General features: G+C 36.4%; 1 protein-coding gene across 1 annotated transcript; it reads right to left on the bottom strand.

Moving 5' to 3' along the window:
- Positions 1–3,565: 3,565 nt before the first annotated feature.
- smo (smoothened, frizzled class receptor) lies at positions 3,566–27,955 on the bottom strand. The gene is made up of 16 exons (XM_071595116.1): positions 27,911–27,955; positions 27,082–27,388; positions 24,721–24,902; positions 22,804–22,929; positions 22,092–22,202; positions 19,207–19,419; positions 17,510–17,685; positions 17,220–17,338; positions 15,489–15,633; positions 15,301–15,386; positions 12,698–12,899; positions 11,678–11,959; positions 10,990–11,132; positions 10,693–10,891; positions 6,885–7,140; positions 3,566–5,102 (listed from the first exon to the last, which is right to left on the bottom strand). Exons 2-16 carry the CDS (start codon positions 27,374–27,376, stop codon positions 4,023–4,025), a joined length of 3,615 nt encoding a protein of 1,204 aa, XP_071451217.1. The 5' UTR covers positions 27,377–27,388; positions 27,911–27,955; the 3' UTR covers positions 3,566–4,022.
- Positions 27,956–27,994: the final 39 nt, after the last annotated feature.

A 27,994-nucleotide genomic window follows, 5' to 3' on the forward strand; every position in this document is an offset into this window, starting at 1 on the left:
GGGTTAAGTTTGAACTTTCCTTACTGTGCCATATTTGTTGATTGTTAACTATTTACTTTTTTGTTCTGATGGCTTTGTTTTTATTTATCTGTTACGGTAAAACTCTGGGAGATGGAAGCCATTCACATGGGAAAATATATGACAACTAAAATCATCTAAGTTAGTACTTAAGGATTAAATCTCTTGACACATTTGGAATCGAATTGTGTTTTCTATGTTACCTGGCCTGTGTGCAGCGTCCACATAATGCTCCATCTCTCTCGGTAATTGCTGTATTACACAGAGGTACTGGCATTTATATGGTTTTTCTATCCTTTAGAATATAAGTGACCTTGTGTCTTCTGTATAAGGGTGTTTAAAAGTGAATGAAAAGGGGAAATGAGGAAGTAGATTGTTTCATAATAAAGAATTGAAAATTTGCATCCATCAATCATTGCCCTCCTTCCATTTCATGATACATATGCCGTTAGTAGTAATAAAAATGATGCAAGTTTTCATGTGGCCAACAAAGCGTTCTTTAAATTTGAAAGGAGTTTAGGAAATCTTTTCAAAGTGCATATGGGTTCCAAAATCCAATAATAAGTGGACAAAAAATATGATTTACACAAACTACATCACAACTTATTGGGAAAAAACTGTTTGACAACACACCAATTAGAAAAAAATTGGGTATTTATATGTAATTTAATGTAAGTGTAATGGCTTTCAACATTGCTAGATAGGACCAATGAGATCGAACATAATATTTGGATTCTAAAGAAACTAAGCACAATACAAAATTGGCAATTTTTTTGATGAGCAATCAGAACACATTTTTTAAACGTCACCCCATTACCCCAAAGATGTAATAGAGCAGATGGGAAAAAATTTGATGACAAAACCTTCTTCCAATGAGAGTGAATCCAAACAGATCACCTGTTAACATTACTGAATCATAAATGGTGAACCTGGGATCAACAGCAGTCAGCTTCTAGTCTTTGAATTTGAAAAATTAGCATGAATAAAAGTAATGAAGTTTTCCTGTTTATTTTCCAGACACCATTCAGAATTTGGGCACTCAAGTGTATAGTTCTACTGCATTGGTGTCCTAGGACCAAGAACTTTCAGCTTTGAGAAATGGCAGTGATATCCAGTCCTCACTACCTTTCTCCCTGACGAAGGTCTCCTTTGTTGCCTGAAATATTGGCATAGGAATTTTTTCCTCATTATCATTGGCTATATGATTACCCCCTTCTAACATTACCGGCTACGAGGTCTCACTTATTCATTTTACTTTTATTTAGGGTAATATTGAGCAGGAGTTAACTTCTACCCGGAGCTGATGGGTTTTTTATTTATGTTCTGGTCCCTCGGGGTTTGTTATGGAAAACAAAATGCACTCGTACAATATCTGATGTATGCCATTCTGAAACTGTAGTGACTTTGTGGAGAGCAGGCTAATGTCATTATTTAGTACCCATATCATACCTAGTATTTTTCCTATGCTATCCTTACTGCCATTCTCAATTTCACGGTGACTAATCCTATCCTATGAATCACTCATTCCCCAGAAATTTTGTCATGCTCCCATTCCTTACAAAGTTTTTTGGAGAGCACTATTACCTTTAGTTGATAGCAGGAGTATGATTTGCTTGAAAGCGTGGTATGAAAACAAGAAAAAACTTCCTCAAGAGTCACTCATGTGCATGGTCTATGTGTCCTGTAATAAATTGTTTCTTATTCATGGGGGGAAGGGGTACAAATCTTGTCTCATGAACTTCAAACCTTCATCCATTCACTAAGGAATAAAAGGACCCAGCTTATATATTGAGCCCAGCCTTCTCACATTAAAAACCAATAGAATATTCATGATGAGTATGACGTCTGCTGCCTTAGGTTCTACAAACTTTTTTTTCAGCAGATAGCCATTGTTCCAATCTAATTTATTCCATGTTTAGTAATGCATGGCCAGTGTGACATCACCATTCCGCACCTTGCTGATTATTAATTACAGGTGCTATTAATGATGCTTACTTATGATTTAGAAAACTTAATTATTCATTTCCTTTTAAGCAAATCTTCAATTTTTCTTGGATTGATATCCTTCTGAATATTTATGCTTTCCCAAGTACCTGCTTAAAGTGAGGCAGGCATAACAAAGTTGACCTTCCAGGCGAGTATTTTCAGTTTGTGTATGCATTATTATTTGATTAAGTGTATAGCCATGCTGCCGGAGATAAGCCCTTAGTTTAAAACTTTTGGAGGAAAATTAAAGTTTTTAACTATATGGAATGTGAGTTTTATATTTTAATGAATGGCTGTTAATTTAAACATTCAATTTCTAATGTTTTATGGCTTGCAATTTTTTTCAGATACTGCAAACATTGTACTTCGCTGTAAGTTTGGTGAATGATATATTTGGATCCAATGAGACCAATCCCAAGAAAAAGCCTATTACTAGAGTTTTTAAAGACTATGTGTTGGCCTCTGTAGCTTTTCCAGTGTCAATGGTAAGTTTTTCATAACATAATACTGTAGTGAATGCTATAGTTTCTTTCACAACTTTCTAAAATGTATATGGCTAATGAAGGCTATTTTAAGGCTACCTAGCATAAGCGGTATACGTGGCTGGAAAGTGTTCTACGTTTTGAGGACTTTGACCCTCCACTTCGTTCTGTACAGATTTTCCATTCTGTTGTATACAAGTATTAAGTGAACATTTTATCACTCAAAGACAATTTTGCATCTAAATTTAATTTGAATAATGTTTGGTATATTAACTGTTTTTATAAATATTCACACGTCACTATGTATACCGGACGAATATAGCTCATTCAAGCATTAAAGGATTCAAATCCTTCTGAATATTTATCCTTTCCCAAGTACCCCATTTAAGTTAGTCTTAAGGCAGACGAACAAAGTAGCCCTTCCAGGCAAGTATTTTCATTCAGTTTCTTTGAAGCCTGGCGACCCTGTCAAAGCTGGACAGATGTCGGAAGAAAAACGACCAATCTTATGTATTTAAAGTAGAGTAACATAATTTATGTTCAAGAATTACATAAATGATGCTTATAAAAGTAGAGTTTACTGACCAAATATTTTGAATGTTATTGATATGTGGTGTGATGGACTTACTTACTTGCCGATTTTAAAACATGGTGTATGAATAGGTTTAAGAGAGTGAAATTTTTTAAAATATAACATGAGATACCTAAATAATTCATATCCTTGCTACATTAAGTATTTTTGTGCTCGTCTAATTACAGATATAGAAATTCTCACAAATGGTGGTTATGACAAGAAAGTAGTACGAAAATATCTTGACATACTCCAGACCAAAAACTTTACATCCATGCAACTCATATTAATCCTTCAAAACTTTCCTTTCCTTAGGAACATAATCTTATTACATGAAAGTTACCAATTAACCAGAGAATGAATAAAATTAATATCCACCAATCTTGTTTTTTCAGAAATGGTTCACCTGTGCCACTAATTTTTGGCTTAAATAATAATAAAAATTATTTCAAATTATGAAAAAAAGGAGATAAGAAATATTTTGGTTTGCAAAGCAAAAAATGGTTGCTTTATTAACCTACCAGGTCATAACTCTTTTTATAAAATGCAGTACATGGAAATTGGTATAAAAATGTTTTCCATACAATGTTTGTACATTCTAAATTTCAACAAAAATACATATATCACATCAAATACAGTGAATCCACCGTTCACTGTAAAAGCAATTTTCTAAAGGCACATGTTAACAAAAACAGACAGTATATACACAATGTTATCACACAAATATGAATGAAATAATTGTTGACATAATTTGATTTCCACATATTAAAAATCACATGAAACAGGAATAATAGGTTATAAACAAACCTACAGATGCAATACAAACATTACGAATACAATGGCACTTGGAACTATCTACTTCATAAAATAAATAATGAAATGCATTAAAATGAGGTTAAAATGTCACACAGATAAGCTGATAAAAGAGTCATCAAAATCACACAAAACTTAAGAAAAATACCAGATTATTGAAGTGAGATCTTACGGAAATCCAACTTGTCTCTATAGTCAACACTATCTTCACCTGCGTCAGCACTCTTGCTTCTTTTGTCTTTTGATATGGTGACTCTCTCACTTTTAGGCTTTATTATGGGAGGCCTATGCTTGTCACGGCCAACTAACTCCTCAAGTTCTTCACGACTGCTTGACATACAATCTGAAGTCGCCGGGTCACTTAGTGCTAGTTTCGATTGCCTCCTGACTATATGCAATGGTTTTGACGGTGGTGAGCCAGTGTACTCATCAGTCTCAATCGATTGCCTCTGTGCACTGAACTGTTTCAAGAGCACCGAAGGAGTGAGGAATGCCCCGAGGAGAAGTTCCATCGAAGTCTGCGTTGAAACTTCTTTGCACCTTGATGAATAAGAATGGATAGCATCATGATGGCTCTTTACAGAAGCCTCCAAATCATCCATGCTGCTGGATAACAATTTCTCCACCAAATGACTCTCATCTCTTTTTGGATTTAATTCTGAGGATAACCTTGAATTCTTTTTGCTAGATTTTCCAGCAGATCGATTGAGCAAAATGTTATCGTCAGAATATTTGGATATGAGCTCCCTGTTACCATGGCCAATGCCACCACTCTTCAGTATTTCATCTGCTGTGGATTCCACAATGGCCGATCGCCTACCCCTTAAGTATCGGCATGACGGTCCATTGAGAACAACCCTTGGTCTCTCTCCCTCTCCTTCTGATACCTCCTGGGCACTGCTCTGATGGTCGCCTGATGCTGAAGAAGCTTTCTTGGACACTTTCATGCTGCCCAAGAGTCCACCGGCACTTTTCCGATCCTCTGCTCCCTTGCCCTGACTGTCTTTACCTGAGTGATTTGGAGCCAATGTGCTATCTATGGCATCCTTCACATCATCTTCATCAGCACTCATCTCCGAAGTGGTCTGCCCAGGGAGAGTGAACGGAAAATTGGCCATGGCAGAGAGCTTTGCAGTGTCACTCAGATGTTTTGGAAAGCTGTTCTCTTTGTTTTCAATTGCATCAAGGTTACGAGAGTATTGTGGATGAACTACACCAAGAGCACTGAGTATCTGAAAGGGAAGAGTTGTGATAATCATAAGAATAATTGATCAACATAATCATGAAACTATCAAAAGTAACACCTTAAAGAACAGTGAAATGCAGTGACAGTTACTTTAACACAGCCATTCATTGAGTTGCACCACAATGGGAAAACTTCAGTGTAATGATAATTCTCTTCTACCGGGCAGAAAAATGATTTTTACACTAAAATTTTTGCAAGTCAGATGCGCAATACCCAAAATCGTCATCTTAAACCCAAAGGTAGGCTAGAGGGTGGAGGTCATTGCTTATCCTTAAGATCATGTGATGTTCAAGAATTTAGGGTAGGAGCATCAGTTATTTTCCATGCACAATAAGTGATTTCATCAAATGATTTAGTACACAGAAAATCATACTCGTAGTAACCAACCTGATGGTTGGTTTTGAAGTGTGCTTTCTGTTGATGAAGATGACTTTAATGGGGTCAAGCTCATCTTAAACTATGCCTTTAGGCTTGTGGAATTGTACAGTAAGGGATGCAAGGTCAGCTTTCCTCTCCCAGTAACTCCTGGTATCTACAAAATGACTCTTGGATTTTAGATATGGTAGTCAAAAGTAACAGTCTTGGATAAGTAACAAGCCCAACCTTTTTTCTAAGTTATTAATCGGTTATATTAATAGAAATTTATTACCAACATCACTTCCTTCCACCCAAGTGTTCATCATCTTTGCTGATGGGAGGAAGGGTCCCAAGATATTCCAAATCACCTGCCAGCATACCAAATTAGTTTAAAGATGAAGATTTGAGCAAAGAAGTTTTAGCTCACACTCTTTCTTCTCAACTAATTATAAATCATCTCGTCACCATTCTTATTGAGTACAAAGTCCTGAGACAACCCTCAAATTTATATTACTATGTCAGGTTTCTTGAAATGATGTAATGAACCCAAAGTAGTTGTAACGAAGACGTCACCAAGTGGAAAACATTTAACAAGACAACAATTTGAATACATAGTTTACGTCTTAAGAGTTATTTTTTGGATTTCTTAAATAAATATCATTACACCTATGTTTAAATGGCAAGTAATTGTTCCTTATCCCCCCATTAAACCTGTGACTTGAGACACGATTGAAAAACATCTTAATTTATATTAGTGGAAATCTCATTTGAACTGTGAAATTAAATTGGTGATTTCCAAAGTTAATTTGTAAAAGATGAAAATTTCCATGAAACCCGTAGAGCAAGTCTAGGTTGTCTAACAAGAGGACTAAATGCCATGGGGCAAGATCAGATACCTGAAAATAGTATTATCACTAAGCATTTGTAGTATGCTGCAAATACCATTATTTGACACCAATTAGTTGAAGGATTTATTGCTTCACATGAATTGGTAGCAACACACTCTCCACAAGCATACACGATTTGACATATCCTCTACTTAACAAAGGGTTGAAAAATAGTTTGAGAAGGACCCTGAATGACATGTATTTAACCCCTTGGTAGAAAGCTAATCTTTCGACAATATTTTAGTTGGTAGGCAACCTTCACAAAATATCTCCAGCCAATATCAGAGAAGAGAAGGAGAGATATGTGATGCTGAAATTAAGAAAAGAAAGACAGCCATGGGTCCTGCAGTTTGATGAGACAATTTAAAGAGTAGAATACTGAAATAGAAATGCAATCCATATAGCAGTGAAGTGAGAAGCACGAATGCAACTGGAAAAGAAGTGCCACCGCCAGGTATAAAAAAATTTCCCTTGCGATGAGAATGGACGAAGTGAAAGGCGATCATTACTCTGTGTGAGCCTACCTCGGCACCAAGCTGGCTCTCCTGGGAAGTTGTGCTACCCCTTCGATGAACAGGTGCACTCGGGACAACTTTCCTCCTCCTCTTTCGCTGGGGAGGGGCACGGGACCCTGCCCTCAGCCATCTGCCAACACCACGAGCATTTGCTCCCATCAGGCCAAGAGGCAATGGGGTGGCAGTCGTGGCCCTTGCTTTCACTTCTGAAATCTGTACTGAGACCTGGGAGTCGAGGGAATGTCTCCTTGACTCCACTGACAGCCTTTGAAGGAAAAGGAAAAATTTTTTAATACTATTAATATTCAACGTTATTAATATTTTTTACAGTATCAATTGCAATGTGTAACCATTTCATGATAAATAAAGAATAGGAATATTTCACATAATTATGATTACATAATGAACACTTCTTTTCCACATTTTAATGACGACCTAGGTTTTCGTTATAGCATAACATCTAACCTAGGTTGTAATAAAAGTACTCCATATGGAAAAGCAAAAGGTTTTCTTCCATCATGAAGTATTTCCACCATGTTACGCCTGAAACTGTGTTATTTATGGTTACCTAAGTCCAATTAGCAAGTATAGTAACGTCAGCACACCTAAGACACGTAAGTAAAATAAGACACTGAACATGAGTATAAATAGCTCTTTTGGACTGAAAGTTGTGCGGATCCTTACTTTGGAATAAAAAATCAGCTTTTAATTTATACAGACATTGTAAATTGTATCCAAATGAAAGATTTAAATTTTATTTAAATGCCATATAAAATACGAATATCGATCATGCAAAAATCCTTCATAGCAGTTATTAATAATTCAATGTGAATTGCTAGTTTCATGGACTTGAAGTATTTTACGAAGTTTATTTTCAATCTGACCACTGCTGGTTGATGTTTCAACCAATCAGCAGGATTCATTTTGTGGTCACAGTTGCCGACTTAAAGACAGGAGGATGGGAGTGTGTCTTTGACCTGACCTTTGGAAACCATTTCCAATAACATCTTGGGTTCGCATGCAATAAGCACCTAATTCAAATTCTATACATGCCAATGAGTTCCAGGATCTTTGGGAATTTGTCATGAAATCATGAGTATTGGTAGATGGAACCACTCAAACATGTACATTTTTCAATGAATATACAGATGCAGACTAATGTTGAGACTTGGTTTCATCAAAAACAAACAATCCATGGTTGGCCACGAATTATTTCATCATTTGCTCACTATATGCACTTATTTGTAGTGTAAAGAAAATTGTGTCAGTAAAAGAAATTGTTACAGTAATAATTCTAGAAATATCCATAAATCCAGCAATTAAAGATTGCTGGTGACTATTATGAATAAGGGTTAGTAATGATAATTAATCAATGAAAAGCAATTGGTTAAGTGATCAGAGGAGCATCAAGAGTGGGTAGACTGTTGACTTACTGATTATAGGGTCTGGATTAGGTTCCAAATGACCTTGGATGCCCCCATTTCCATCTAAGCTAAGTAATTCTTTAGGTACCATAGATTACTCCAAAAAAGGAGGAAGCAAAGGGAAATGAACTGGCCCCATTACCATGTTACCGTGTGGATATCACATGCCATAGGGCTTAGTATTAGGTGAACTGTGCCTTCATCTTTCATACCAATCCTGAGCTGAGACAAAATTCGGGGATTTGGGGTCCATGACCTCCTCCTCCTCAACCCCAAAATCTTTTTACAGAAATGCCAAGTTAATTTTCCAAGAAGAAAAACAAAATGACCCATATAATTTTTCTCGCATCACTCAATTGAGAGGGTCTAATGGTTAACACAAATGGAATTTGGTCCTTTATACCTTACGCGATATCCAAATAAAAAATATTAAAGGCATCCAGCATCGCTTAATCCTCAACAAGAACGTGACACGCCCCTCACAAATTGGAATTCTAGATGGATCCCTGCACGTTTTGGTTGACTCTCATAGGGTTCATAATAGTATTATGGGAATAACTTTTTGACGTCAATAAGTGTTGACATCTTAATAGCAACTGACTCATAGTGAGATGATCATTCACCGTGACTGGGACTCAAATTCATATCGCCTTGAATCCCAGCCGAATGTTTTAACCGATGAAACTACCACCTTACACTGTGAATTTCTAATGACTTTTAAGGATCAATATGTTATGATGATTTACAGTAGATAAAGTGTCACTGCTATCACAGATGTGCACATTGCACCACAGTTGACAAGATTAAAACCCTACTTAAAAGGGGATCGTGATGGTTCGGTGGCTAAAGTACAGGTTTCCCACTGAGAAGGCCTGGGTTAAAATCCCGGAGAAAACAAATATTTTTCAAAGGTATCCCGATCCCTACTTGAGGTGCTTTGTGGAGAGCACTCTAAGTGAGTAAGATCTCCTTTCGATGGGATGTTAAAGTGTGGACCCCTTGGTGCCTTTCGACAAGAGTGGGCTAATGCCGACACTGGGTTTCTATCCACCCTTCCTTTCTCATCCATCCCTAATGGCACAAATGACCTAGGCTGTCGGTCGCCTCCCATAAAAACTACTACCCTACTTAAAACACTAAGATGGAGCAGATGGTCCATTAAACTAACAGCTACGGCATTTTTCACAGTTCTTTGAATTTGATTTAAAATGAATTCACTACAGCAGATTCAAAAAACATTCAAAATCACCTCCAATACTCATTTAATCTCTGACACAATTTTGGTATAACAAAATAGTAAACAATTCATCACATTAAACTGGTATAAATAATGAACGATGCACTGCTGAAGCCCAACGTTTTTAGTAGAATATACGTAAAATTTCGATCTGAATCATTAGTGGCATCACATTATAATGTGTCAACGGGCAGTTACATTGTTGCATATTATTTGAATACAACTGCTCTGCATGAAAATGAACATTTGTTACTTTGGAGCTCTTAAGAAGCAAACCTAGTATATTCTATGCAAGTTATGATGGAAATTTTCACTTCCCCATTAGTTACTGCAATATATGCGAACTATCATTGAATGGTAGACAGAAATAGGTGTCGCAGAAAATAAGTTTTTCTTTTGAATCAATCCTAACAATGGCATTGTACACATTTCATCCGTACAAAGCAGAGCATAGAATATTCAGTTCTCACTACTACTTCGGTAAACCAATAAAATGACACCATGACAAATTATTGCACAAAGAAGGGAATATTTTTAAATTTAATATTTTCTCAGGTCATACTGAAATCTTGTTTGATTCTCATCTCCAGTAAAAAATTAGACAAATGAATGAAAAAAAATCATTTGATTAACAACAGACGGAATGCATTAGGTACAGATTACTTATGTAACTTTTTCTAATGCTCTCAGAGATTGTGAAATATGCATATAAAAATAAATAAGTGTGCACTAATTTACATGGAATGCATCAACCATTTTATCATATGCATAAATGCAAATATTATCACTTGCATAACAAAAATTCACTTAACATCACATTTTTAGGAAGACAAACTCAATGACCAAACAATTGCAGTATTCAACTAGTTGACAAATTAATTTCTGAAAATTTTAATTTCAAGTACGGAATGAAGTGCTGCTAGCTATACTCATTCTGCACCTAAAGATGATACAATGCAACGAAATCTGGTCAGAAATAAATTTATTAACTAGTGGAAAATTGCAATTATTTGGTCATTAATATGTTTCAATCCCACCTAAATCATGCCTGAAACAACAATGCAATATGAACCAAACCCTGTTGCAGCATGAGGTTTAGCTATAGTTAGCCTAAATGGATTGCTGACATATGATGTAATTAGAATGATGACCATACCTTCGAACGCTGTAGCTTATTTCCGAGTCCATTGAATTTCGACGAACTTGAGAAGAGAATGAATTTGGGCCACCTATCCCCAGACCAGTTCCACCAGCAATTGCACCTCTTCGCATAACTAAATGAGGCAATGCAGCAGCCCAAGCTGAGCTCAGGTCTCCTGAAGCAGCCCCAACGCTGTTCAGGTCAAACTCAATGCCTATGCAAGGTTCAGGACAGAAAAGAAGGACATGTAGTAGGGCCTGCCACACTTATTCATAAGATTGCATGAAAAATCATTTTTACCAAAGTACATACCCACTGGATCTTCATGAGTAGTATGGAAACTTATAGATAATCGCCCGCCTTGGTCAAACTCTCTGCGCTTGGCAAATGCTCGTGCAATTACTTTGTGCTTATGTAGCCGAACGGGCTCATCCACTGGCCGACTATTGCAAACCCTGAAGTTAGTTGAAAATAATGAGTGTTAAACAAAGGCTGAGAACATTTTAGTTGGTAAGTTTAGGCCTATACAGTTTTACCTTATGATCACGATAGATTTATAATAACTCTGGTCTATGACTAGTCCTTGGAAACAAGGAACGACATTTTTAGGATTAGAGCAAACTTGTGCGCACCAAATGCAGGACATAACGCTTGGACTTTCATTAAAAAAATCGAATGTTACAAGAATTTATTGACATAAATGTCCACTAAAATAACACTATTTTGAATCAGTTATGAATACTTTAATTATACTTAAGCATAAATTCAGAAGGTACAAACTTCTGCAATGGTTTTCATTTCAATAAATATGAATAAATATAAAAATTGGCAGACTATAACAATGGATAAGCAAATTAGAGTCTATCGGTAAATGTTGAAACTTGATTGACCTCTAAAAAAGTTCATAAAAAGCAAGGCAAATTATAATTTAGAACACAATTCTGCAGCCTGTGGTATTACAAGTTCTTCATCTGAAAAGATATTTACTCAATTTACATACCTGCGAAAGAAACGCCGCCATGCTTGCTTGGTGGAGGATGTCCACACCCATGAAGACATGACAACACCGGCAGCAAAGGGAGCAAGTATGTGCAACTGCACCATTGCCAAACTTGGGCGTGACTCAAAACGACATGCTCCGGCGCCACCTGGTATGCCGTCGATGCGATTCCACTCCAGGAGAAGTTCACTAAGAGCCTTGGCCACTCCGCCAGAGGCCATGTCCCCCCCTAGTCCCAAGGCAGACTCTCCTGCACTCCCTCCCTCTTTCATCACCTTACACCTAAAACACAGCAATAAAATACATTACAAATAAAACAGAAAAATAAATAACTGCAATTCAAAAAGTTGCATTGAAATTTTTTGAATAATTTTTACTTGATAGTTCATGAAAAAATTCCTTATCAGGCTTGAATTTGTGGAATACATCCGTAATATAGATGAAATATTATGGATATACATCCTCCAGAAAGTCAACGATTAAACAGTTGTACAAAAGCCAAGTAATATTCCACAATCCATATTTTTCGGAACATGGTTTCAGTTGTGGCATTGATTAAAATAATATTTAGACATTTAACCTGTCATTGGAAATACAGCATGTGGAATGAGACAATTTAAACTAAAATTTTGGAAAGCCTATGGAATTCTTTCTAACTTTTAACTAATTGCTTGTTTAAGTAATGAGTAAAGTATACAGAAACAAATAAGTAGTACTCCTTTTTAATGTATCGAACCTTAAGTAGAATTGCACTATATCTGGCTTGTTATACAATAATTATTAATATGGCTACCACCATTCTGCATGAACTAAGGGCCACTAGGGTTAAATGGAAGAAGGGACCTTATTGTCTCAATTTTGCCCCAATAAAGACGTTTATTTAGAAATATATAGAATAATTTAAGTGGTTAAGAAGGCAGGTACATTGGAAAGATGAAATAAGGCAGTGGAAATTGTGACATAAACTGCAATAATTCAAATAATAAACAGTGCCTAGTCAAGAGAATGGCAGATACTCACACAACATAACGATGAAGACTTAATGCCCATTTATCACGGTTCTGCATTTGGTATGCATGGCACACCAAAGTGAGGATTGCAAATAGCAGGGCAAAAAAAGAGAAGAGTCCCAAACGAACAATGGCTCCTCGGATTCTTGCACCAGCACGCTCAGAAATCAGATCTTTACTTGTCACCCTCAGACGAACCAGGGTCGCCAAGCCTGTTCATTGAAAATTGTCTTAATTGAAATGGTAATTAAGTATGCATACGAGAATACATAAATCCATTAATACAAGTCAATATTTCAACTTTGCATATTCAAAATCTTAGGAAACGAAGACATTACACATGAATTACGACAATAAATGAGCAAAACTGCATAGAAATAAAACCACTCCAATCTCCCTTTGCTTGTAGGGGTTTCATTCATTGAATGCCTGCATACCTGCTTTTTACGATACTGCATGTACCGTATACAAGCAACTGATTTTGCTGCCTCTTTTAAGTATTATATGGACTTCCAAGCAAGCAATGCATCATTCATTTCTCACTGTTACTTGAAAGGGAACAATTTCCGTACAAAAAGGAATTTGGTTAGGCTATGTTTTCTTGGTTTTATTGATGTACAAGGTATCAAGGAAACACAAGAGTAAAAACTTTACGTTGACTCAACTTGTATTAAGGATTCAAGTAGAGATTGGATAGAGGAGTTCTGGGGGAGAGCAATTCTATGCTTGAACTTGGAAGCTAAGAGTTTCATGCTGCTGACTTTTGAATATCACTTATTACTCGTACCGTGAACAAATTTTTCTAAAAATATGGAAAGAGTGGTTGGATTTCCAGTCTAAAATAAACACCATTGTTGACGATCAAAACGTTTAGGAATGAATAATGAACATGCAAATAATTACCCCATAGATAATACCTTAGAGAATGCACAGACCTGTGGGAGAGATCACAATATTTATCCAAGCAATTGAAATGTCCGGTTAAGTATCTGTTAATTTCAAAATGCCATCAAATGACAAAATGTTGTTGAACAAATAACATGACGAATAAAAATATGAAGAGAGAAAAATCTTAATATTTACAACACTACAAATTCACGGCTGACAGTAATTTGTGGTAACATTACTGATTAGCATAGAAGTAACTGATTGAGTAAAAGTCAACATGAAGAAAATGAAAGCAAAGAGTTCCAAATATTAACAGGTGTTTTTTAAAGGTTTTTTCTCAGTGAGCAAAGACATGCTACTATTGTTTTACTATGGCCTTACATACTCCAATTTGAAATATGCTCTCTTTCTCTGGGGCTCATCTCTGTTCTCCCAAGTCATATTTAAACTATAAAAAAGAAGGCTATTTGGATGATTGCAACTAAACCTTGAATTTCACCTGCCTGCTCTTATCTTGCAAGATCTTGGGTTCTTACCTTGCCCATCCTTATACATCCTATTCACACTAACAAACAAGAAACAACATCCGTCAGACTTCCGTCCAAATTCTCACTACCACGGCTACCATTCCAGAACCCAGTCAAACCTCAATATCAAATACAATCGAACCAAAGCTGCAAGCCTAAGACCAAAGTCAATGCGACTTAACTTATAAAATAAATTACCACAGAATTTAGAAGCATTACCATTTGTGCTTACTGGCTACACAGAAGGCTAACTCTTGGAATTCCACCCTGGCTATGGATGTGAATTTGATATGGCTGCATTCAAATGACCTTAACATTTAGATTATTTTCAACAGATACAAAACTATTACTACTACCATACGATATGGCTAAATACACCTCAAAGAGCTCCTACAATCGAATAATCAGGATACAATAGCACCTCATTAATTCAGTTTTCTGAGGAACCTGAACTAAAATTTCCATTAATATAGTTGATCTAAAGTGAAATTTTGCAGCTGAAGAGGGTTAAAATGAATTCTGAGGCACTGGTGTAATTAGAATAAGGCAAATGAGGTAATGCTATTAAATAAAGGGCATTCAAAAGAGATTCTTCAAAAAGTCAAATATATAATAGTGACAGGGTTAAAATTGATTCTAATTGGGAAATCTTTGCCATATGTCAATTTAATCTACTAACCATTAACACAGTAATCAACCGGAAGGTCAGTTTGGTAGGTGACGGTAGAGTTCAACCAGTACTAAGTACCCTAATGGTATGTGAAATTCACACGCCGTCGGGTAGAGGGGTCAGCTCCTTTCCCTGAGCTGGTTGTGGTTTCCCAGGAAGATCTGGTACCCAAAAAATCACATAGCTTAGGTGGAGCGGCAGGTACCCAGAGAGGCTTGCCCGGGAATCAAACCCGGGCCCTCCGGTTAGTAGTCCAACGCTCTACCCCTAGTCTACCATGACCCTTTAATTTACTAAGTAAAGGATATTTAACTTAATTTAATACTATTACAGAGTATTCAAAAGAGTCTCTTCAAAAGGTTAAAAATGTGATAGTGACAGAGTAAAAATGTCAATTTAGAAGTAAATTCCTAAACAGGTCAAAAATTTACGAGTATGTGTTCACATTGTCCAACCAGCACCTGCAAGAGACAGGCTGTGGCCCTCCTGTCCCAACCCATGGACAATGTACACGTGAGGATAACTTACCCTTTGTCAAGAAGAACCCACCAACCACAATTGCAATCACGACAGGAGCCAACAGGAACACAGCCCTGGAAGTGGGCGTCCCTCCTCTATCTTGCACCAGCTGGGCGTATGCCAGGGACGACCCAAAGGTAGAGTAGGAGACCTCTGTTGTTGAGGGCGGGGGGGAGGGTGGGTGTGGGAAGGGAGACGTTCGGCCGACAAAGCAGATGCCCGCCAAACCATCTGCGTCTACTTCGCCCAGGGCCATCGCCGCTATTGTCAACACCAGAGGGAGGGACCATGCTGCCAAGTGGAAATAAGCTCCTCGTTGATCCACTCTTTCCCTAACCTTCCCTAGAACCCACAAAAGAAGACACAATTAAAACCCAACAGCCAGTGGTGCACACTAAGGATACAGATTATATGACGAGTGGGTGTTTTAATTTTAATATTACTTAGAATGAAACCTTAACTTCATGTGACTTGAATTTATATAAGTTTTTTTATGAAATGTATACTGACAAGAATAAATCATTTCTTCTCAGAAAAATAAATGGAAGCAGCGTATGGTGAAGTATTACCATACAAAGCCAAGAGAAGTGAGCTATTTCTCCAGCATTCCTCTAAATGCATTTCTCTGTATGAAGTTTGCTTATTGTGAGGCAACATTAAAGAAAATAGTAAAATATATAACAGAGAATTTCCTAAACACTGACTTTCCTGTGACAACATAACCATAGGTAGGAAATATCACTCTTTTAGCCTTAATGTTCTATTCACATTATGCAGGGGATCAGGTGGTGCGGTGGCTAACATACTGGCCTCCCACCCTGAGGGACCGGTTTGGATCCTGGGGTCGACAGATATTTTTCAGGGGTGTCCTGATCCCTACTTGAGGTGCATCGTGGAGGACTCTTTGAGTGAATACACCATTTCCAGCACTCTTTGATATTCCATTGGATGGGACGTTAAGCTGCAGACCCCTTGGTGCCTTTTGTTAGGAGCAGGCTAATGCCGACGCCTTTACCCTTCATCCTTTCCTGTCCATCCCTAATGATGCAAATGACCTGAGTTGTCGCCTCCCATAAAAACTACCACTATTACTCAAATTATATGATCAACTTATCAATGGAAATATTTTGTCGGATGAGGTCTCCTTGGGGAATTTCTCCCTTCTTAAGTTCAGATATCACTGATACGAGTCCAGTCTAAAAAAGCTATATTACATTACATTAATCATAAGTGGTTTCAAGTGACAACAAGGAAACTGTACTACAAGATTGTGCATATCTGCCAATAACCTGACATCCAACACTAAATAATTTTAAGTTATTTCATTTAAATTGTGCCTGCATTTCAAATTGAATTTTAAAAATTTTTTTAACGGAACCTAAACCAGACTTTGTATGCATTACAAAAAAATTGTTTAAATAGAGAGAAACTCTCTAAGGATTAGGACCTCTAATCTTGCTTCCTCCTTTTGTATTAATCAACATACGAATGTTAGTGTTTTGACATTTTTTAAAAGTGACATAAACGTTCAGGTTCAAAAACCCCAGTACAGAGCTAGACTTTTTAACTCCGAGTCTTTTCGATACATCTGCATCTCTGTTATGTGTGTTTATCATCCCCAGAGTGGCGATTTTCAATTTTTATTGATTTTCACCTTAATGTTGCTCCAAATTCAAGGAATAATGCATGTAAATGCAATTATCTGTGGCAACTTCAATGGTACCTTTAGCTCAAATTCAACTCAGAAGAATCTGTCACTTGATTTGCTAAGGACATTTATATGTATAGGATTTTATAATAAAATATAGATCCACATTTTAACTCAAATCAGAACTTTGAATTTACTCCCAAACATAAGTCACTAATAACCTAACTTTTTCTTTACTTGGAAAGAATAATGAATGTTATTATTGTAAGATATTACTCACCTAGAGCTCGGAAACTGATGTGCCATGCATAAGACAATATTGCAAACCACACAATGCCCGCCATCAGGAAATAATACACAAGCACAAACACTATTACACAAGACAGGTTTTCTCCAGCACTGTAAGTTAAGTGATGAGAATATTACAAGTCAAAATCACTACAAATTACTGTGTCTTCATTCTGAATAACAAGAGTAATAGCCAACAAATCATTTTATAGAACATTAGATTTGCAAATTATTATTTCAAAAATATTATAATATCAGAAGTAACACGGAAAACATATTCACCTGGGTTCAGACATTCTTAGAGTACCATCCTTGCGGCACACAATGTCTTCTCTTGCCCCAGACCCAACAAACTGGGCAAGCCAACCTCCGGTGGATACCAAGAAGCACAAATTAATATAGAAAATCACCAAAGCAGGATAACGGTTGGCAGCTCTCCAGTCAATTAAAAATGTCAACTGAAACATTTACAAAACACACTTGTAAAGACTGAAGGAAGATTCTTGTTAGAATGAAGACAAATACATTCCAACAGACTTCTTTATCATACAAATTAAAAATCTGGGATATGAATTTCTGTCTGCATCAAACATTATTCCGTAAATAAGCTGTGTATGTTCCAATGAAATAGTTATTGAACTTTTCTCTGAGACTGGGCTATGGAAAAGATTTTCAGGGGCAAAATCATCATTCAATTATTGTTTTGCATCATCTGCAAAGCCTAAATCTGAATATTTTTTATCAGATTATATCAACAAGCTGCTAGCATTTTTCAAAGAATGTTTATGTTTCTTGGATTTTAATGCTAGGATATAAATATTGAAACATGTTACAACAGCAAAATGTTATTGTAATTGATATGTTTAAAAAATGAAACAGCGGCTTTCACCTGATCATTCATACTGCCATAGAATTATTTTGAGTTATCAATAAATGGAGATATAGAGTTATTCACAAATGACAAAAATTTGCGAGGACAGTTTAAGGATTTTTTCATAAATGTTACATAAAATTGTTTAGCACATTTATCCTTGCAAAAGTATAAACAAATAAGGCAGAATGAATAAAATGTGATCAAAGAGTTGGTAATTAGTATTTCATATAAGCTAATTCTGCAGAATTAGCATTGTATTGACTCTACTGCTGTTTAATTCTACTTCCACCTAGATTTCTTAACTATCAATTTTATCTCTTTGCGATAGCTAATTTTGAAGTTGTATTTTCAAGAACTTCTGCCTCGTAGCCAAGAAAGAAAATAAATTGGGCATCAAAACGTTATTTGAAACAATTTGAAGCAAACAGGAGTAGAGTAATAAGACAAGAAATGAGGCTTATAGACTGGAATATAAAAAATAGAACAAAATCAAGCGAAGGAATATGAAAATGACAAGGCAAAATATTTTGAACTAAAAACAATAATCACCATTCAAATTCCATCAACTATTGCAACATTGTAATCAGAGCATGCTGCTGAAGCTTTTCAAGGCCATTTAATCACTTATTCTGAGAAGACAATAAGATTTGGAATTAACAAATGCTGTGTGTGAAGTGGTAAAAAAAGTTATTTTCTGATGGAAATGGTTTGCACAAAGCGTTGATCTCAATGTTCAATTACATGATTCAGCGAGGGGATTTGAAAATTTCTTTCCCCTTAGATGATGTTTGGTCTAGGTAAGATTTGCAGCTATGCAAATTTGGAGAGGTGTACCATTTTTCAATAAACTATTCTCTACACATCTATATAGTGAGTAAGTGGAACAAGTACACATATTATAAGTAAATGGATAAAACTGAGTCTTCATTTTATACTAAGAAATACTACGTATCGAGTGAATTACTTTACCACTGACACACAGGGGTTAGGCACCCAATTTCACTTTGAATTGATGGACAGTGCTCAAGTTTTTTAGGTGCCCTCGGTTGCATAAAATACTCGCAAGGATCTAAGAGATAAATCAAATTCAACTGAATGTAATTACCACAGTGAATAGGTTGAAAGCTGCACAAATGGAGCCTGCCCATCCCAGCAAGTTGCGGATTTGGGCCTGTTCGTCGGGAGGAAAGAGGGGTGGATCGCAGCCCACTCCACAGCCTTCAACTCCTTCCACCCATGAGTTCTTGTCCTCCGTCGAGACCAAGGGGTGAGGGCAACCTCGACCACTGCCATTAAACCTCACCTCTCGCAGATCATTCTGTCAAGTTGTAATAATTAAAAACTTCATTACTAACACACATCAAAGAAAGAGGAGGGTGCAGTCTTGTCACTCTAAACATACCACAGACTCTGGAACATTAGAAGAAGTCTTATCTAAGTTGGCACTCAATGAATCAAATGCTGTGAAATTACTATCATTATCGAGAGGCCCACAAACCCAAATGCCTAATACCTTCAGAATGTCTTGATAACTTAATTATTTTATAGATTCACGGAAAAAATAGGATTTTCCTAACATCCATTACCCTAGTGCTTAGATGGTAAGTCCACAAGCTTTTAAAATATATGCATTAGAATAGATTTTCATGGATTTAGAAAGTGTTTTGTCTCTTATAATTGGGTCCTACATATTATCTTAGTCTCAACTTACCTTCAGGTGTTTCACATGAAAGAAAAATGGGGGTCATCTTGTGTGAGGAATCATATAACCATTTGGCTAATTTGTTTAATTTTCAAGGTTTTTTATGCATATTATAGTCGTTGCTTGAGTGGTGCTTCCAGGGAAAACATGATCAAACTTAATTCTGGGTGACCAGTAATTAGATGGTATTTAATTCCAGGTTTTCTAAGATAGAACTTCATTTCTGAAGGGTTTTCAACACCATTACTGATATCTAATACACCTGATGTAATGAAACGGACACTAATACAATTACAAGCCTGCCGACCCCGGTGGCGGCGGGGTAACGTCCTCGTCTGCCATTCCAAGGGTCGCGGGTTCGATTCCCGCCTGGGTGAAATTTCCTCCACCTAGGGCTTGGGTGTTTGTGAATGTGATCATTGTTATCGTTGTTAATAGTTCGATGTAAAGGCCAAAATGTGCTGTTTTCGGACTAATACTGAATAAATAAATAAATAAATAAAGTGGATGTATTTCAGCATTGTCATCTGTAGCATATATATTCATGGGTAGACAAAAAATTAATAAAAAAATAGAGGAGTCATCTAGATAAGGAAAATCCCTTATGTAAAAGAGATTATATTGCAAGTAGTTCTGAAGTATCACATAGACGTTTTTGACTTTTTGAAGCATCACGATGATTTTTACCATGGCATCACATCTCAATGCAACCTTTTCAGAGTTTCTTTATTGAGATGAAATCGTTGCATTGAAATGAATATTAGCAGATGACTGCGCAAAAAAGTTACTGTAGCGGCATCTCCCGCAGTTACTTGGAATGTGGCATGACATGTTTTTTCATTTTTTTATTGCCAGCATTCAGAATATACAACTTTGTATACAAGCAAGAATATACAACAATATACAACTTTGTATACAAGCAAGAATACAGGAAAATTCAGTGAGCACTTGGTTTTGATGATAATGATTTCCTTTCATGGAGTGTTACCCTGCTGCAGTTACTCAAAGAAGTAGGAGCCTAATGTTTACTAATCTGTTTTACAGCAGCGATAAACAGGCAGTTGTTTCATGGTGTGTCACTTGGTTACAAATGCTTCTTCAATGTACATACAGATGTGAAGCTTAATTCTTTACTTTCTTGCAGATATAACATAATACATTGAAAGCTGCTTGTTTAAAGAAAATGCTAGATATTAAATTAAAAAAAGCCATTTATCTTTCTACTTTCCACTATTATTTTTCCGTAAAATAACATTGATTCTCCGAAATTCCTGGCTTTACAGGAGGATGCCTCGATAGCTTAAATGGCTTAAGCACTCGACCGGACATTGAGGGATCCAGGTTCAAATCCTAGTCAAGGCGAATGATTTTTACACTCTGAAATTGATGACTTTGTTAAAAGTCACTGTTGCGGCATCTCCCGCAGTTTCTTTGGAACCTCAATTCTAGATTTTACCATGATTTTTATCAAGATTTTTCCCAATCTTGGTCGGCTGACCACCCTGAAGAGGTAGGCACATATATTTTAGAAGGATGCCCACTGCACATGCATATTCTGCGGTAAAATCTTATCAGCTTGCCACTTACAAACTTCTTAGGGTCATGATAGCCAAAGTGAGCAGTAATGCAACAGTAAAAATATGCACTTCATGACATACATAATAATTTGAATTTAAGATAATTTACTCACTTGGCAAGGTAGGAACCATGAAATGCCATAAGATATAACACATTTTTAACACAGTATAAACAATAAAATATAGTATTGGATAAAAAAATGATCATAAATATATATTAAATGGGGATGTAACACATACCATACAAACATTCAGATGACAAATAATTCATTATAATTGATAAAATTGGAAGCACTATGCATGAATTTGTTCCCATATATTCTATAAATATCTTAAAATGAAGTTCAATGATAGACTGTGCCCAACACATAATGATACAGGAAGACACATACAGGAAGACTCCAGGAACAATTTCATCAAAGTGGTATGCACACGATCAAATGTGATCAAATTATTTCATTTTAAATGTAATTTTGCATGCTTTTGCCATCACTGGGGATTTGGAGCGCAAGAAGTGTAAAATCATGAAATTAATTAGTTTTAAGAATCAAAATAAGCATGAAAATAAAATAAAAACCAAATGCATTGACAAAATCCAAATCAGGAATCGAGAAAAAATATTAAAATAAACAGGAAAAAGTAATTTTGAGTTAATGGATGTTGAAATATGAAAATATAGAAATTACTTTGAATACAACAAAGAAAGCTTACCTTGCACATTGGTGGGAACTTTGTTGTGTTGAAGCACTGCAAAAAATCTGGCCATTCTCCAAAATGCATTCGCACAATGCGGCAAGGACCCATGACAAGCCGGCACATTTCCTACAAGTAAAGTAGCGAACCATTATGATAAAATAATTACCACTGATCAAGCTGACTGGAAATATGCACCACATAGTTCAGAGAGATGACTCATATTCGGACCTCTGCCAACAGATGCAGTGCAGTAAACAAATATTTCACAAACTAAGATTTTCTTCCTTAAGAATTTATATCAGATTTGGGAAATTATCTGTAGTGCATACCCCACATGTTATGAGTACACATATGCATGTAAATTATGCACCATAAATTAAGATTTTAATAGAAGGGAAATTATTTTATGGTAAAACTGGCAAGCATATGCATCACCTAACCTTTATTTTCGCAGTATTCTTAATATATTCCTGAAAACCATAGCCTATAGTCACTCATTATTTATATGAACACTTAGTGAATCAAAACATAGAAGTAAAACCATATATTGTTGCATTTTTTCTTCCAAGATTTTCATATTTTTTTGTCCCTAAAAATGTGCACCCTACATTCATGTAAAAAATTTAAAAAATAAGGCAAACTGCAATAAACCCAATTCCTAAACATACAGCTAGTTCTTACTCAAAGAGAAAAAGTAATTTGCAATGAACGATAGCTAGACATTTACCTGTGATGGCAGGTGGACAGAAGAATTGTCACAGCGTGGGAAATAGAGAGCACACAAGAGAGGCTGAACCACAGCCCAGCATCTCGGGACCCATCTCAGCGATTGCTCCCACTCATGGATGCGCTCCTGGAAAGGTCAGTCATGTCAGCACCGCAAAGAGAAATTTGTATACTACACTAAAAAAACCACTGAGTGTCGCATACCACTAACCAGTAGCTCAAAGAAAAGTTCCTGGCAAACTGATTTTGGATGATCATATCTAATGAATAATAACAAGTAACTCCTGAAGAAAAAATAACAGTATGGAAACATGGTTTGGAAAATATGAATTCCGTAATATCTGCCACCATTATTAACCGTAAGTTTGATTTTATAGGTGAAGGTAGAGTTCACCCGACACTAAGTCCGACAGCATGTGAAATTCACACATCAGGGTAGGGGGGTCAGATCCTTTCCCTGTATTGCCTATGGTTTCCCATGAAGACCAGACACCCGAAAAAACACGAAGCTAGGACACTCAGAGGCATTAACCGGCATTGAACCCAGGACTCTCCAGTCAGTAATCCACCCAATGGACATCCTCAACATCACATTTCACAGAAGTACACAGCCTTTCATTCACTCCTTCATATGCTGTTGGCCGTTTCAACGTCAGTAGAAAATCAGGAAACAGAGTTTTTAATAATTTTTAATAATCAAACAAATTTCCATCAGTAATGGATATCCGGTTGATCTAATAATTAACTGTTTTGTAAAAAATTGAACAGGGTAGCCACCAGACAAGTATAGGGCAGTTTTAAAGCCCAAAAAGTACAATGGAGAAAATTACCATGCCTGGCTGATATTTCCCACAATTCAGGATTGCATTTCACAATAAACACAAATTACAAAACATCTTATGCTTTACTAAAGACAAAGTCAAAAATCTCGACAAAAGTGAAGTCAACAAATTGCAGTGTAGGGACTGCTCGGCCATGTATATCAGGAAAACTGGGAGAAAGTTCAAAGAAAGGATCCAGGAACATAAGTAATGCCTCAAGAGGAATGATTCATCTTATCTGTTTATTGGGATGCATTTAATACCTAAGCAGCACTGCAAAGAGGAGCCCTCAAAATTATTTTTAGTTCAGACTTCCTAACATGTAAGTATTTGACTAATGTCTCATCATAAAAATCTATTGTTAAAGTTTCTTCAGTAAACCATATCTTCAAATTTACACAGCCTCTATTCACTCAAATACTGGCCTATTTCTCATTTCTCCAATAACATACATGTAGACACTTTACTCTCAACAAGAAATGGCATTTTGTTCCAGACTATCAAAACATAACTATATGCCTTATGACATAAAATGCATTCATTCTCCTGGAATGCTTTTAAGTAACTTTAAAAAATACCAGAGGGATTGTCTAAAACTATGTTATAAATGATTTATTACTCCACATATTTATTATTATAATGTTGCATAAATAAATTTGTAGAGTAATATTCTTTGCTCTTCAGTTATAACTTTGAGCACGAAAAGCTGCCAATATTTTGTTTATGCTTTTAATCATAACCAGCTGTAGTACTCTACTTGATCTTTCGACTAACTCTGTTCATCTACGAGCAGCAGGCTCTTTGCAACATTAAAACATTCCATATTACTCATGAAAGATTCATTCAATATGCTGTACATTTTTTAGCTTTGTATTTGAAAATTATGATGAATAAATTTCAAATATAAATGTCCATAGTAATTAACTAAAATCATTTGAAAAATTTACAATATTATTAAAGAAATAAATAGATTTGTTCTTCACATACCTTAATCTTTAGGGTACATCAGAAATGTATTTTTTAACTAGGGGCAAAGACAAGAGACATGTTATTATGCTCACACGTAGCTCCCTTTCCACATCAATGAAACAACATACCCTTGCTTCTGCTTGCGACAGAGCGTCATCCACCAGACCTGATGATGTGTGCTCGTAGGGCAGTTTGGCACCGAGGCAGGCTGTGTGCTCCAGGGCCTCACATGTTGCCGGCCTCGTGCAATAATTCCCCGCCTTTGCTCGTGCGGACCCACCACCCACCACCTTGGATCCAACAATTTTATCTGATGGGAAATGTTTGAGAGAGAGAGAGAGAAAATCAGTCTTGCACTAAACTAAAATGCTGCATCAGCACTTTCAATTCTCTATTTGCCATTACAAGGGGGAGTTCAGACCCTGGCCTTCAATAATGCTATTGTAGTAGCCTAACAATTTTCTTTGAAAAAATATTCTTAATAAGTGCTTATTATTGCAAAAGGTTGGTAACAATAAGATCTTAACATAATAAAAATAACTTAATCAAGGTTTTTGCGAACATAACTTTTGTTTGGGAGAAATATATGTATAAGGGCTTTAAAATGAAGCAACCACAGTAGTAGTAGTAGTAGTACTTTGGGAGGCAACCGACAGCTAAGGTCATTTGTGCCATAAGGGATGGACAGGAAAGGGTGGAGAGAAACCAGGCGTCGGCACTGAGACTACTCTTAGCAAAAGGCACCAAGGGGTCCACAGCTTAACATCCCATCCGACGGATGGCATACTCACTCAAAGTGCCCTCCACGAAGCACCTCAAGTAGGGATAGAGACACCACTGAAAAATATTCAATGCCACTGGGATTCGAACCTGGGCCCTCTGGGTGAGAAGCCAATACAATAGCCACCTCACTATCTCGATCCCCTAAAGTTTTTATTTTAGTTTAATTTATTTTTTCTAACCCCCACTAAACAAGTTGTGTACGTTTAGTAACAAAATATCGACTGAAATTATCATTAAATTTTTTAAGAAATCTGCAAGAAAACACACATTATGCCAAAATTGGCAATTCCATGTGCATGTGAGTAGACCATAAAGATGGTCATGTATATTCTAAATGCAATCTGATCTAAACTGGTTGTATTTAGAACACACATGGCCATCTTGAAGTGGGATCCTCCCAAAATCGGTGGGCTCTTATTTCAGATGGTTGGGAATCACTCTTGTCCATTCAGCAGAATCAGGAAATTGTTCTTGGCATTACTCAGTGGAACTGCTCTGTGATGTCTAAGGAATTAAAAACTTTGTTTTCTTCATCACAGATTTTTATGTGGAATTGACAAAAGTTTGAGTTCTTTCAAAGCAGCATATTATAAAGAATAAGCTTAGGAAATTGGGAGGTGAAACTTAATGCTTTCCTTGGCCAGGAGTCAACATCTACGCATCCTAATGAGTTACTCAAGAAATAATTCAAAAAGTCATACTTGGGCAAGCTTCCATCCTGTTTTTTTTATCAACAAATGATTTTCATCAATTTTTATACCAAATGTCCCATCTATAGGAATTTACCACTTTTTGCTTAACTACCAAGTTTATAATATTTTTCCATCACCAAATGACACATATACATGCTAAGAAAGTCAGTTCAAATGACCTCTATCTACACCTTAAAAATGGTTAACTATGTCAATATTGAGTCACATCTCTCATATGGAATAATCTCCTGGGGTAATTCCCCATCTAAGGACCGTCTCCAGAGCATTCTGATTTTGAAAAAAATTAATTAGAGCCATTTTTGGGGTATCCATTAGATCTCCAAGTAGGCCATTATTTGAACATCTTAAACCTCTTCCTCTCCCTTGCATTTATATCCTACATTGCTCTATTTTTGTAAAAAAATCCTTCTGTTCCTGACAATTACTACCTCCCATATTTACATGACCTGTAGCAGAGAGAGAATATCCATCTTAAATGGTCAAAACCTGACATGTTCTGAGCAAAGTCCTCACCATCCTGCCTCTCAAATTTAGAATAAACTTCCAGGATCAATTAAATCTTTTATTTCCCCCACTAATCTTAAATGAAAGTGTGTTAACTGTCATAAAGCAAGTTGTATTACAGTGTGGAAGAGTTATGAATTGAAAAACTAAATATGTGAATCTTCAGCAATCAGTATGTAATATTGGTCATTACCTCCTTGTAACTGTGTTCACTCTCCCATTTCATGCATTTTTTCCTTTGTATCTATTTAATTGTCCAACGCTTACAAGTTCTATTTGACTATCTTGAACGATTAAGCATTATTAATATTATTATGATTGATCAAAGACATTTGTGGTAGTCAGAGCTTTCCCACACCAATTCCACAGTTATTCTTGCATCGATAACACTGGCAGGGAAAGAGACTCAAGGGAATCCTCACAACTGGGGAAATATTATTTAGAAATTTAAATATACAAAGGACAACAACATGACCTCAAATGCCTTACCTCCATGACTGAACCTATCCAGGGGATACGGTGCAATTGGAGAATTTTCGACAGCCACCCTATCCTTCGACGTCTTCAGGCGAGGTCTTACAGCTTCTGTTATTGGAAGAACGGGAGTAGTATTGTCCAAATCCTTGGGATTTTGAGAGATCGGTTGTGTTGCAATACTTTGCTGAGCAAGGGGCTGGTGGGAGACGAGATTGGTGGTTTCTATGGATTCATCCGGTAGTGTCTTTCCAACCACCATAACCACAAGGCTCGCAGTTGCAATAAAGGAGAAGACGCCGCTCTTCATGATGTCACAGAGCTGAAACAACCGTAGTTTGGTAAGAAATAATAACTACCCAATCAAAAATAATTTGTTCCAACCATCAAGGAGGATTAAACCACTATGTTTCAAGGCGCAAAAAAAACAACTTAACAAACGATAGAGGACGCTGAACAGATAGCTTTGCCAATATTCATGTTGGGCAGCTACTTTAAAAAATTGGCTGTACATTATGAGAATAGACGAAACAAAATTCGGAATTTCCATTACAGAATGCATTTTTTTGTGAAAACTTGAATTCAAGTCTACGGTCCACAAACGAGGTGCACAATAGCAAATTGAAAATTGCCATTACAGGGAAATGTATTTTTTTTATTTCGGCATTTTAAGCCTTGAAGGACTGTTTCCTTTGTTTTGAAAACTGTGAACGAATTTAATCAACGGACACAATGAAAAAGGATGCTTTAAACAAAATTCAAGAAATGGCGAAGAATTTCTGATGCTTTCTTGGGACGAGAACAACCTTGTTTACCCCTCACTTGACATTGCCCATGGCCATACCTTAAATTTTCAATCAACGAAACGCACAAGGAACCATTTTCGGCATCGTTAACTTATTTGAAGTTGTTCTAATGATGTTTTTAA

This window comes from Hetaerina americana, unplaced genomic scaffold (assembly GCF_022747635.1).
Source record: "Hetaerina americana unplaced genomic scaffold, ioHetAmer1.1.p SCAF_7, whole genome shotgun sequence".
Lineage (NCBI taxonomy): Eukaryota > Metazoa > Arthropoda > Insecta > Odonata > Calopterygidae > Hetaerina > Hetaerina americana.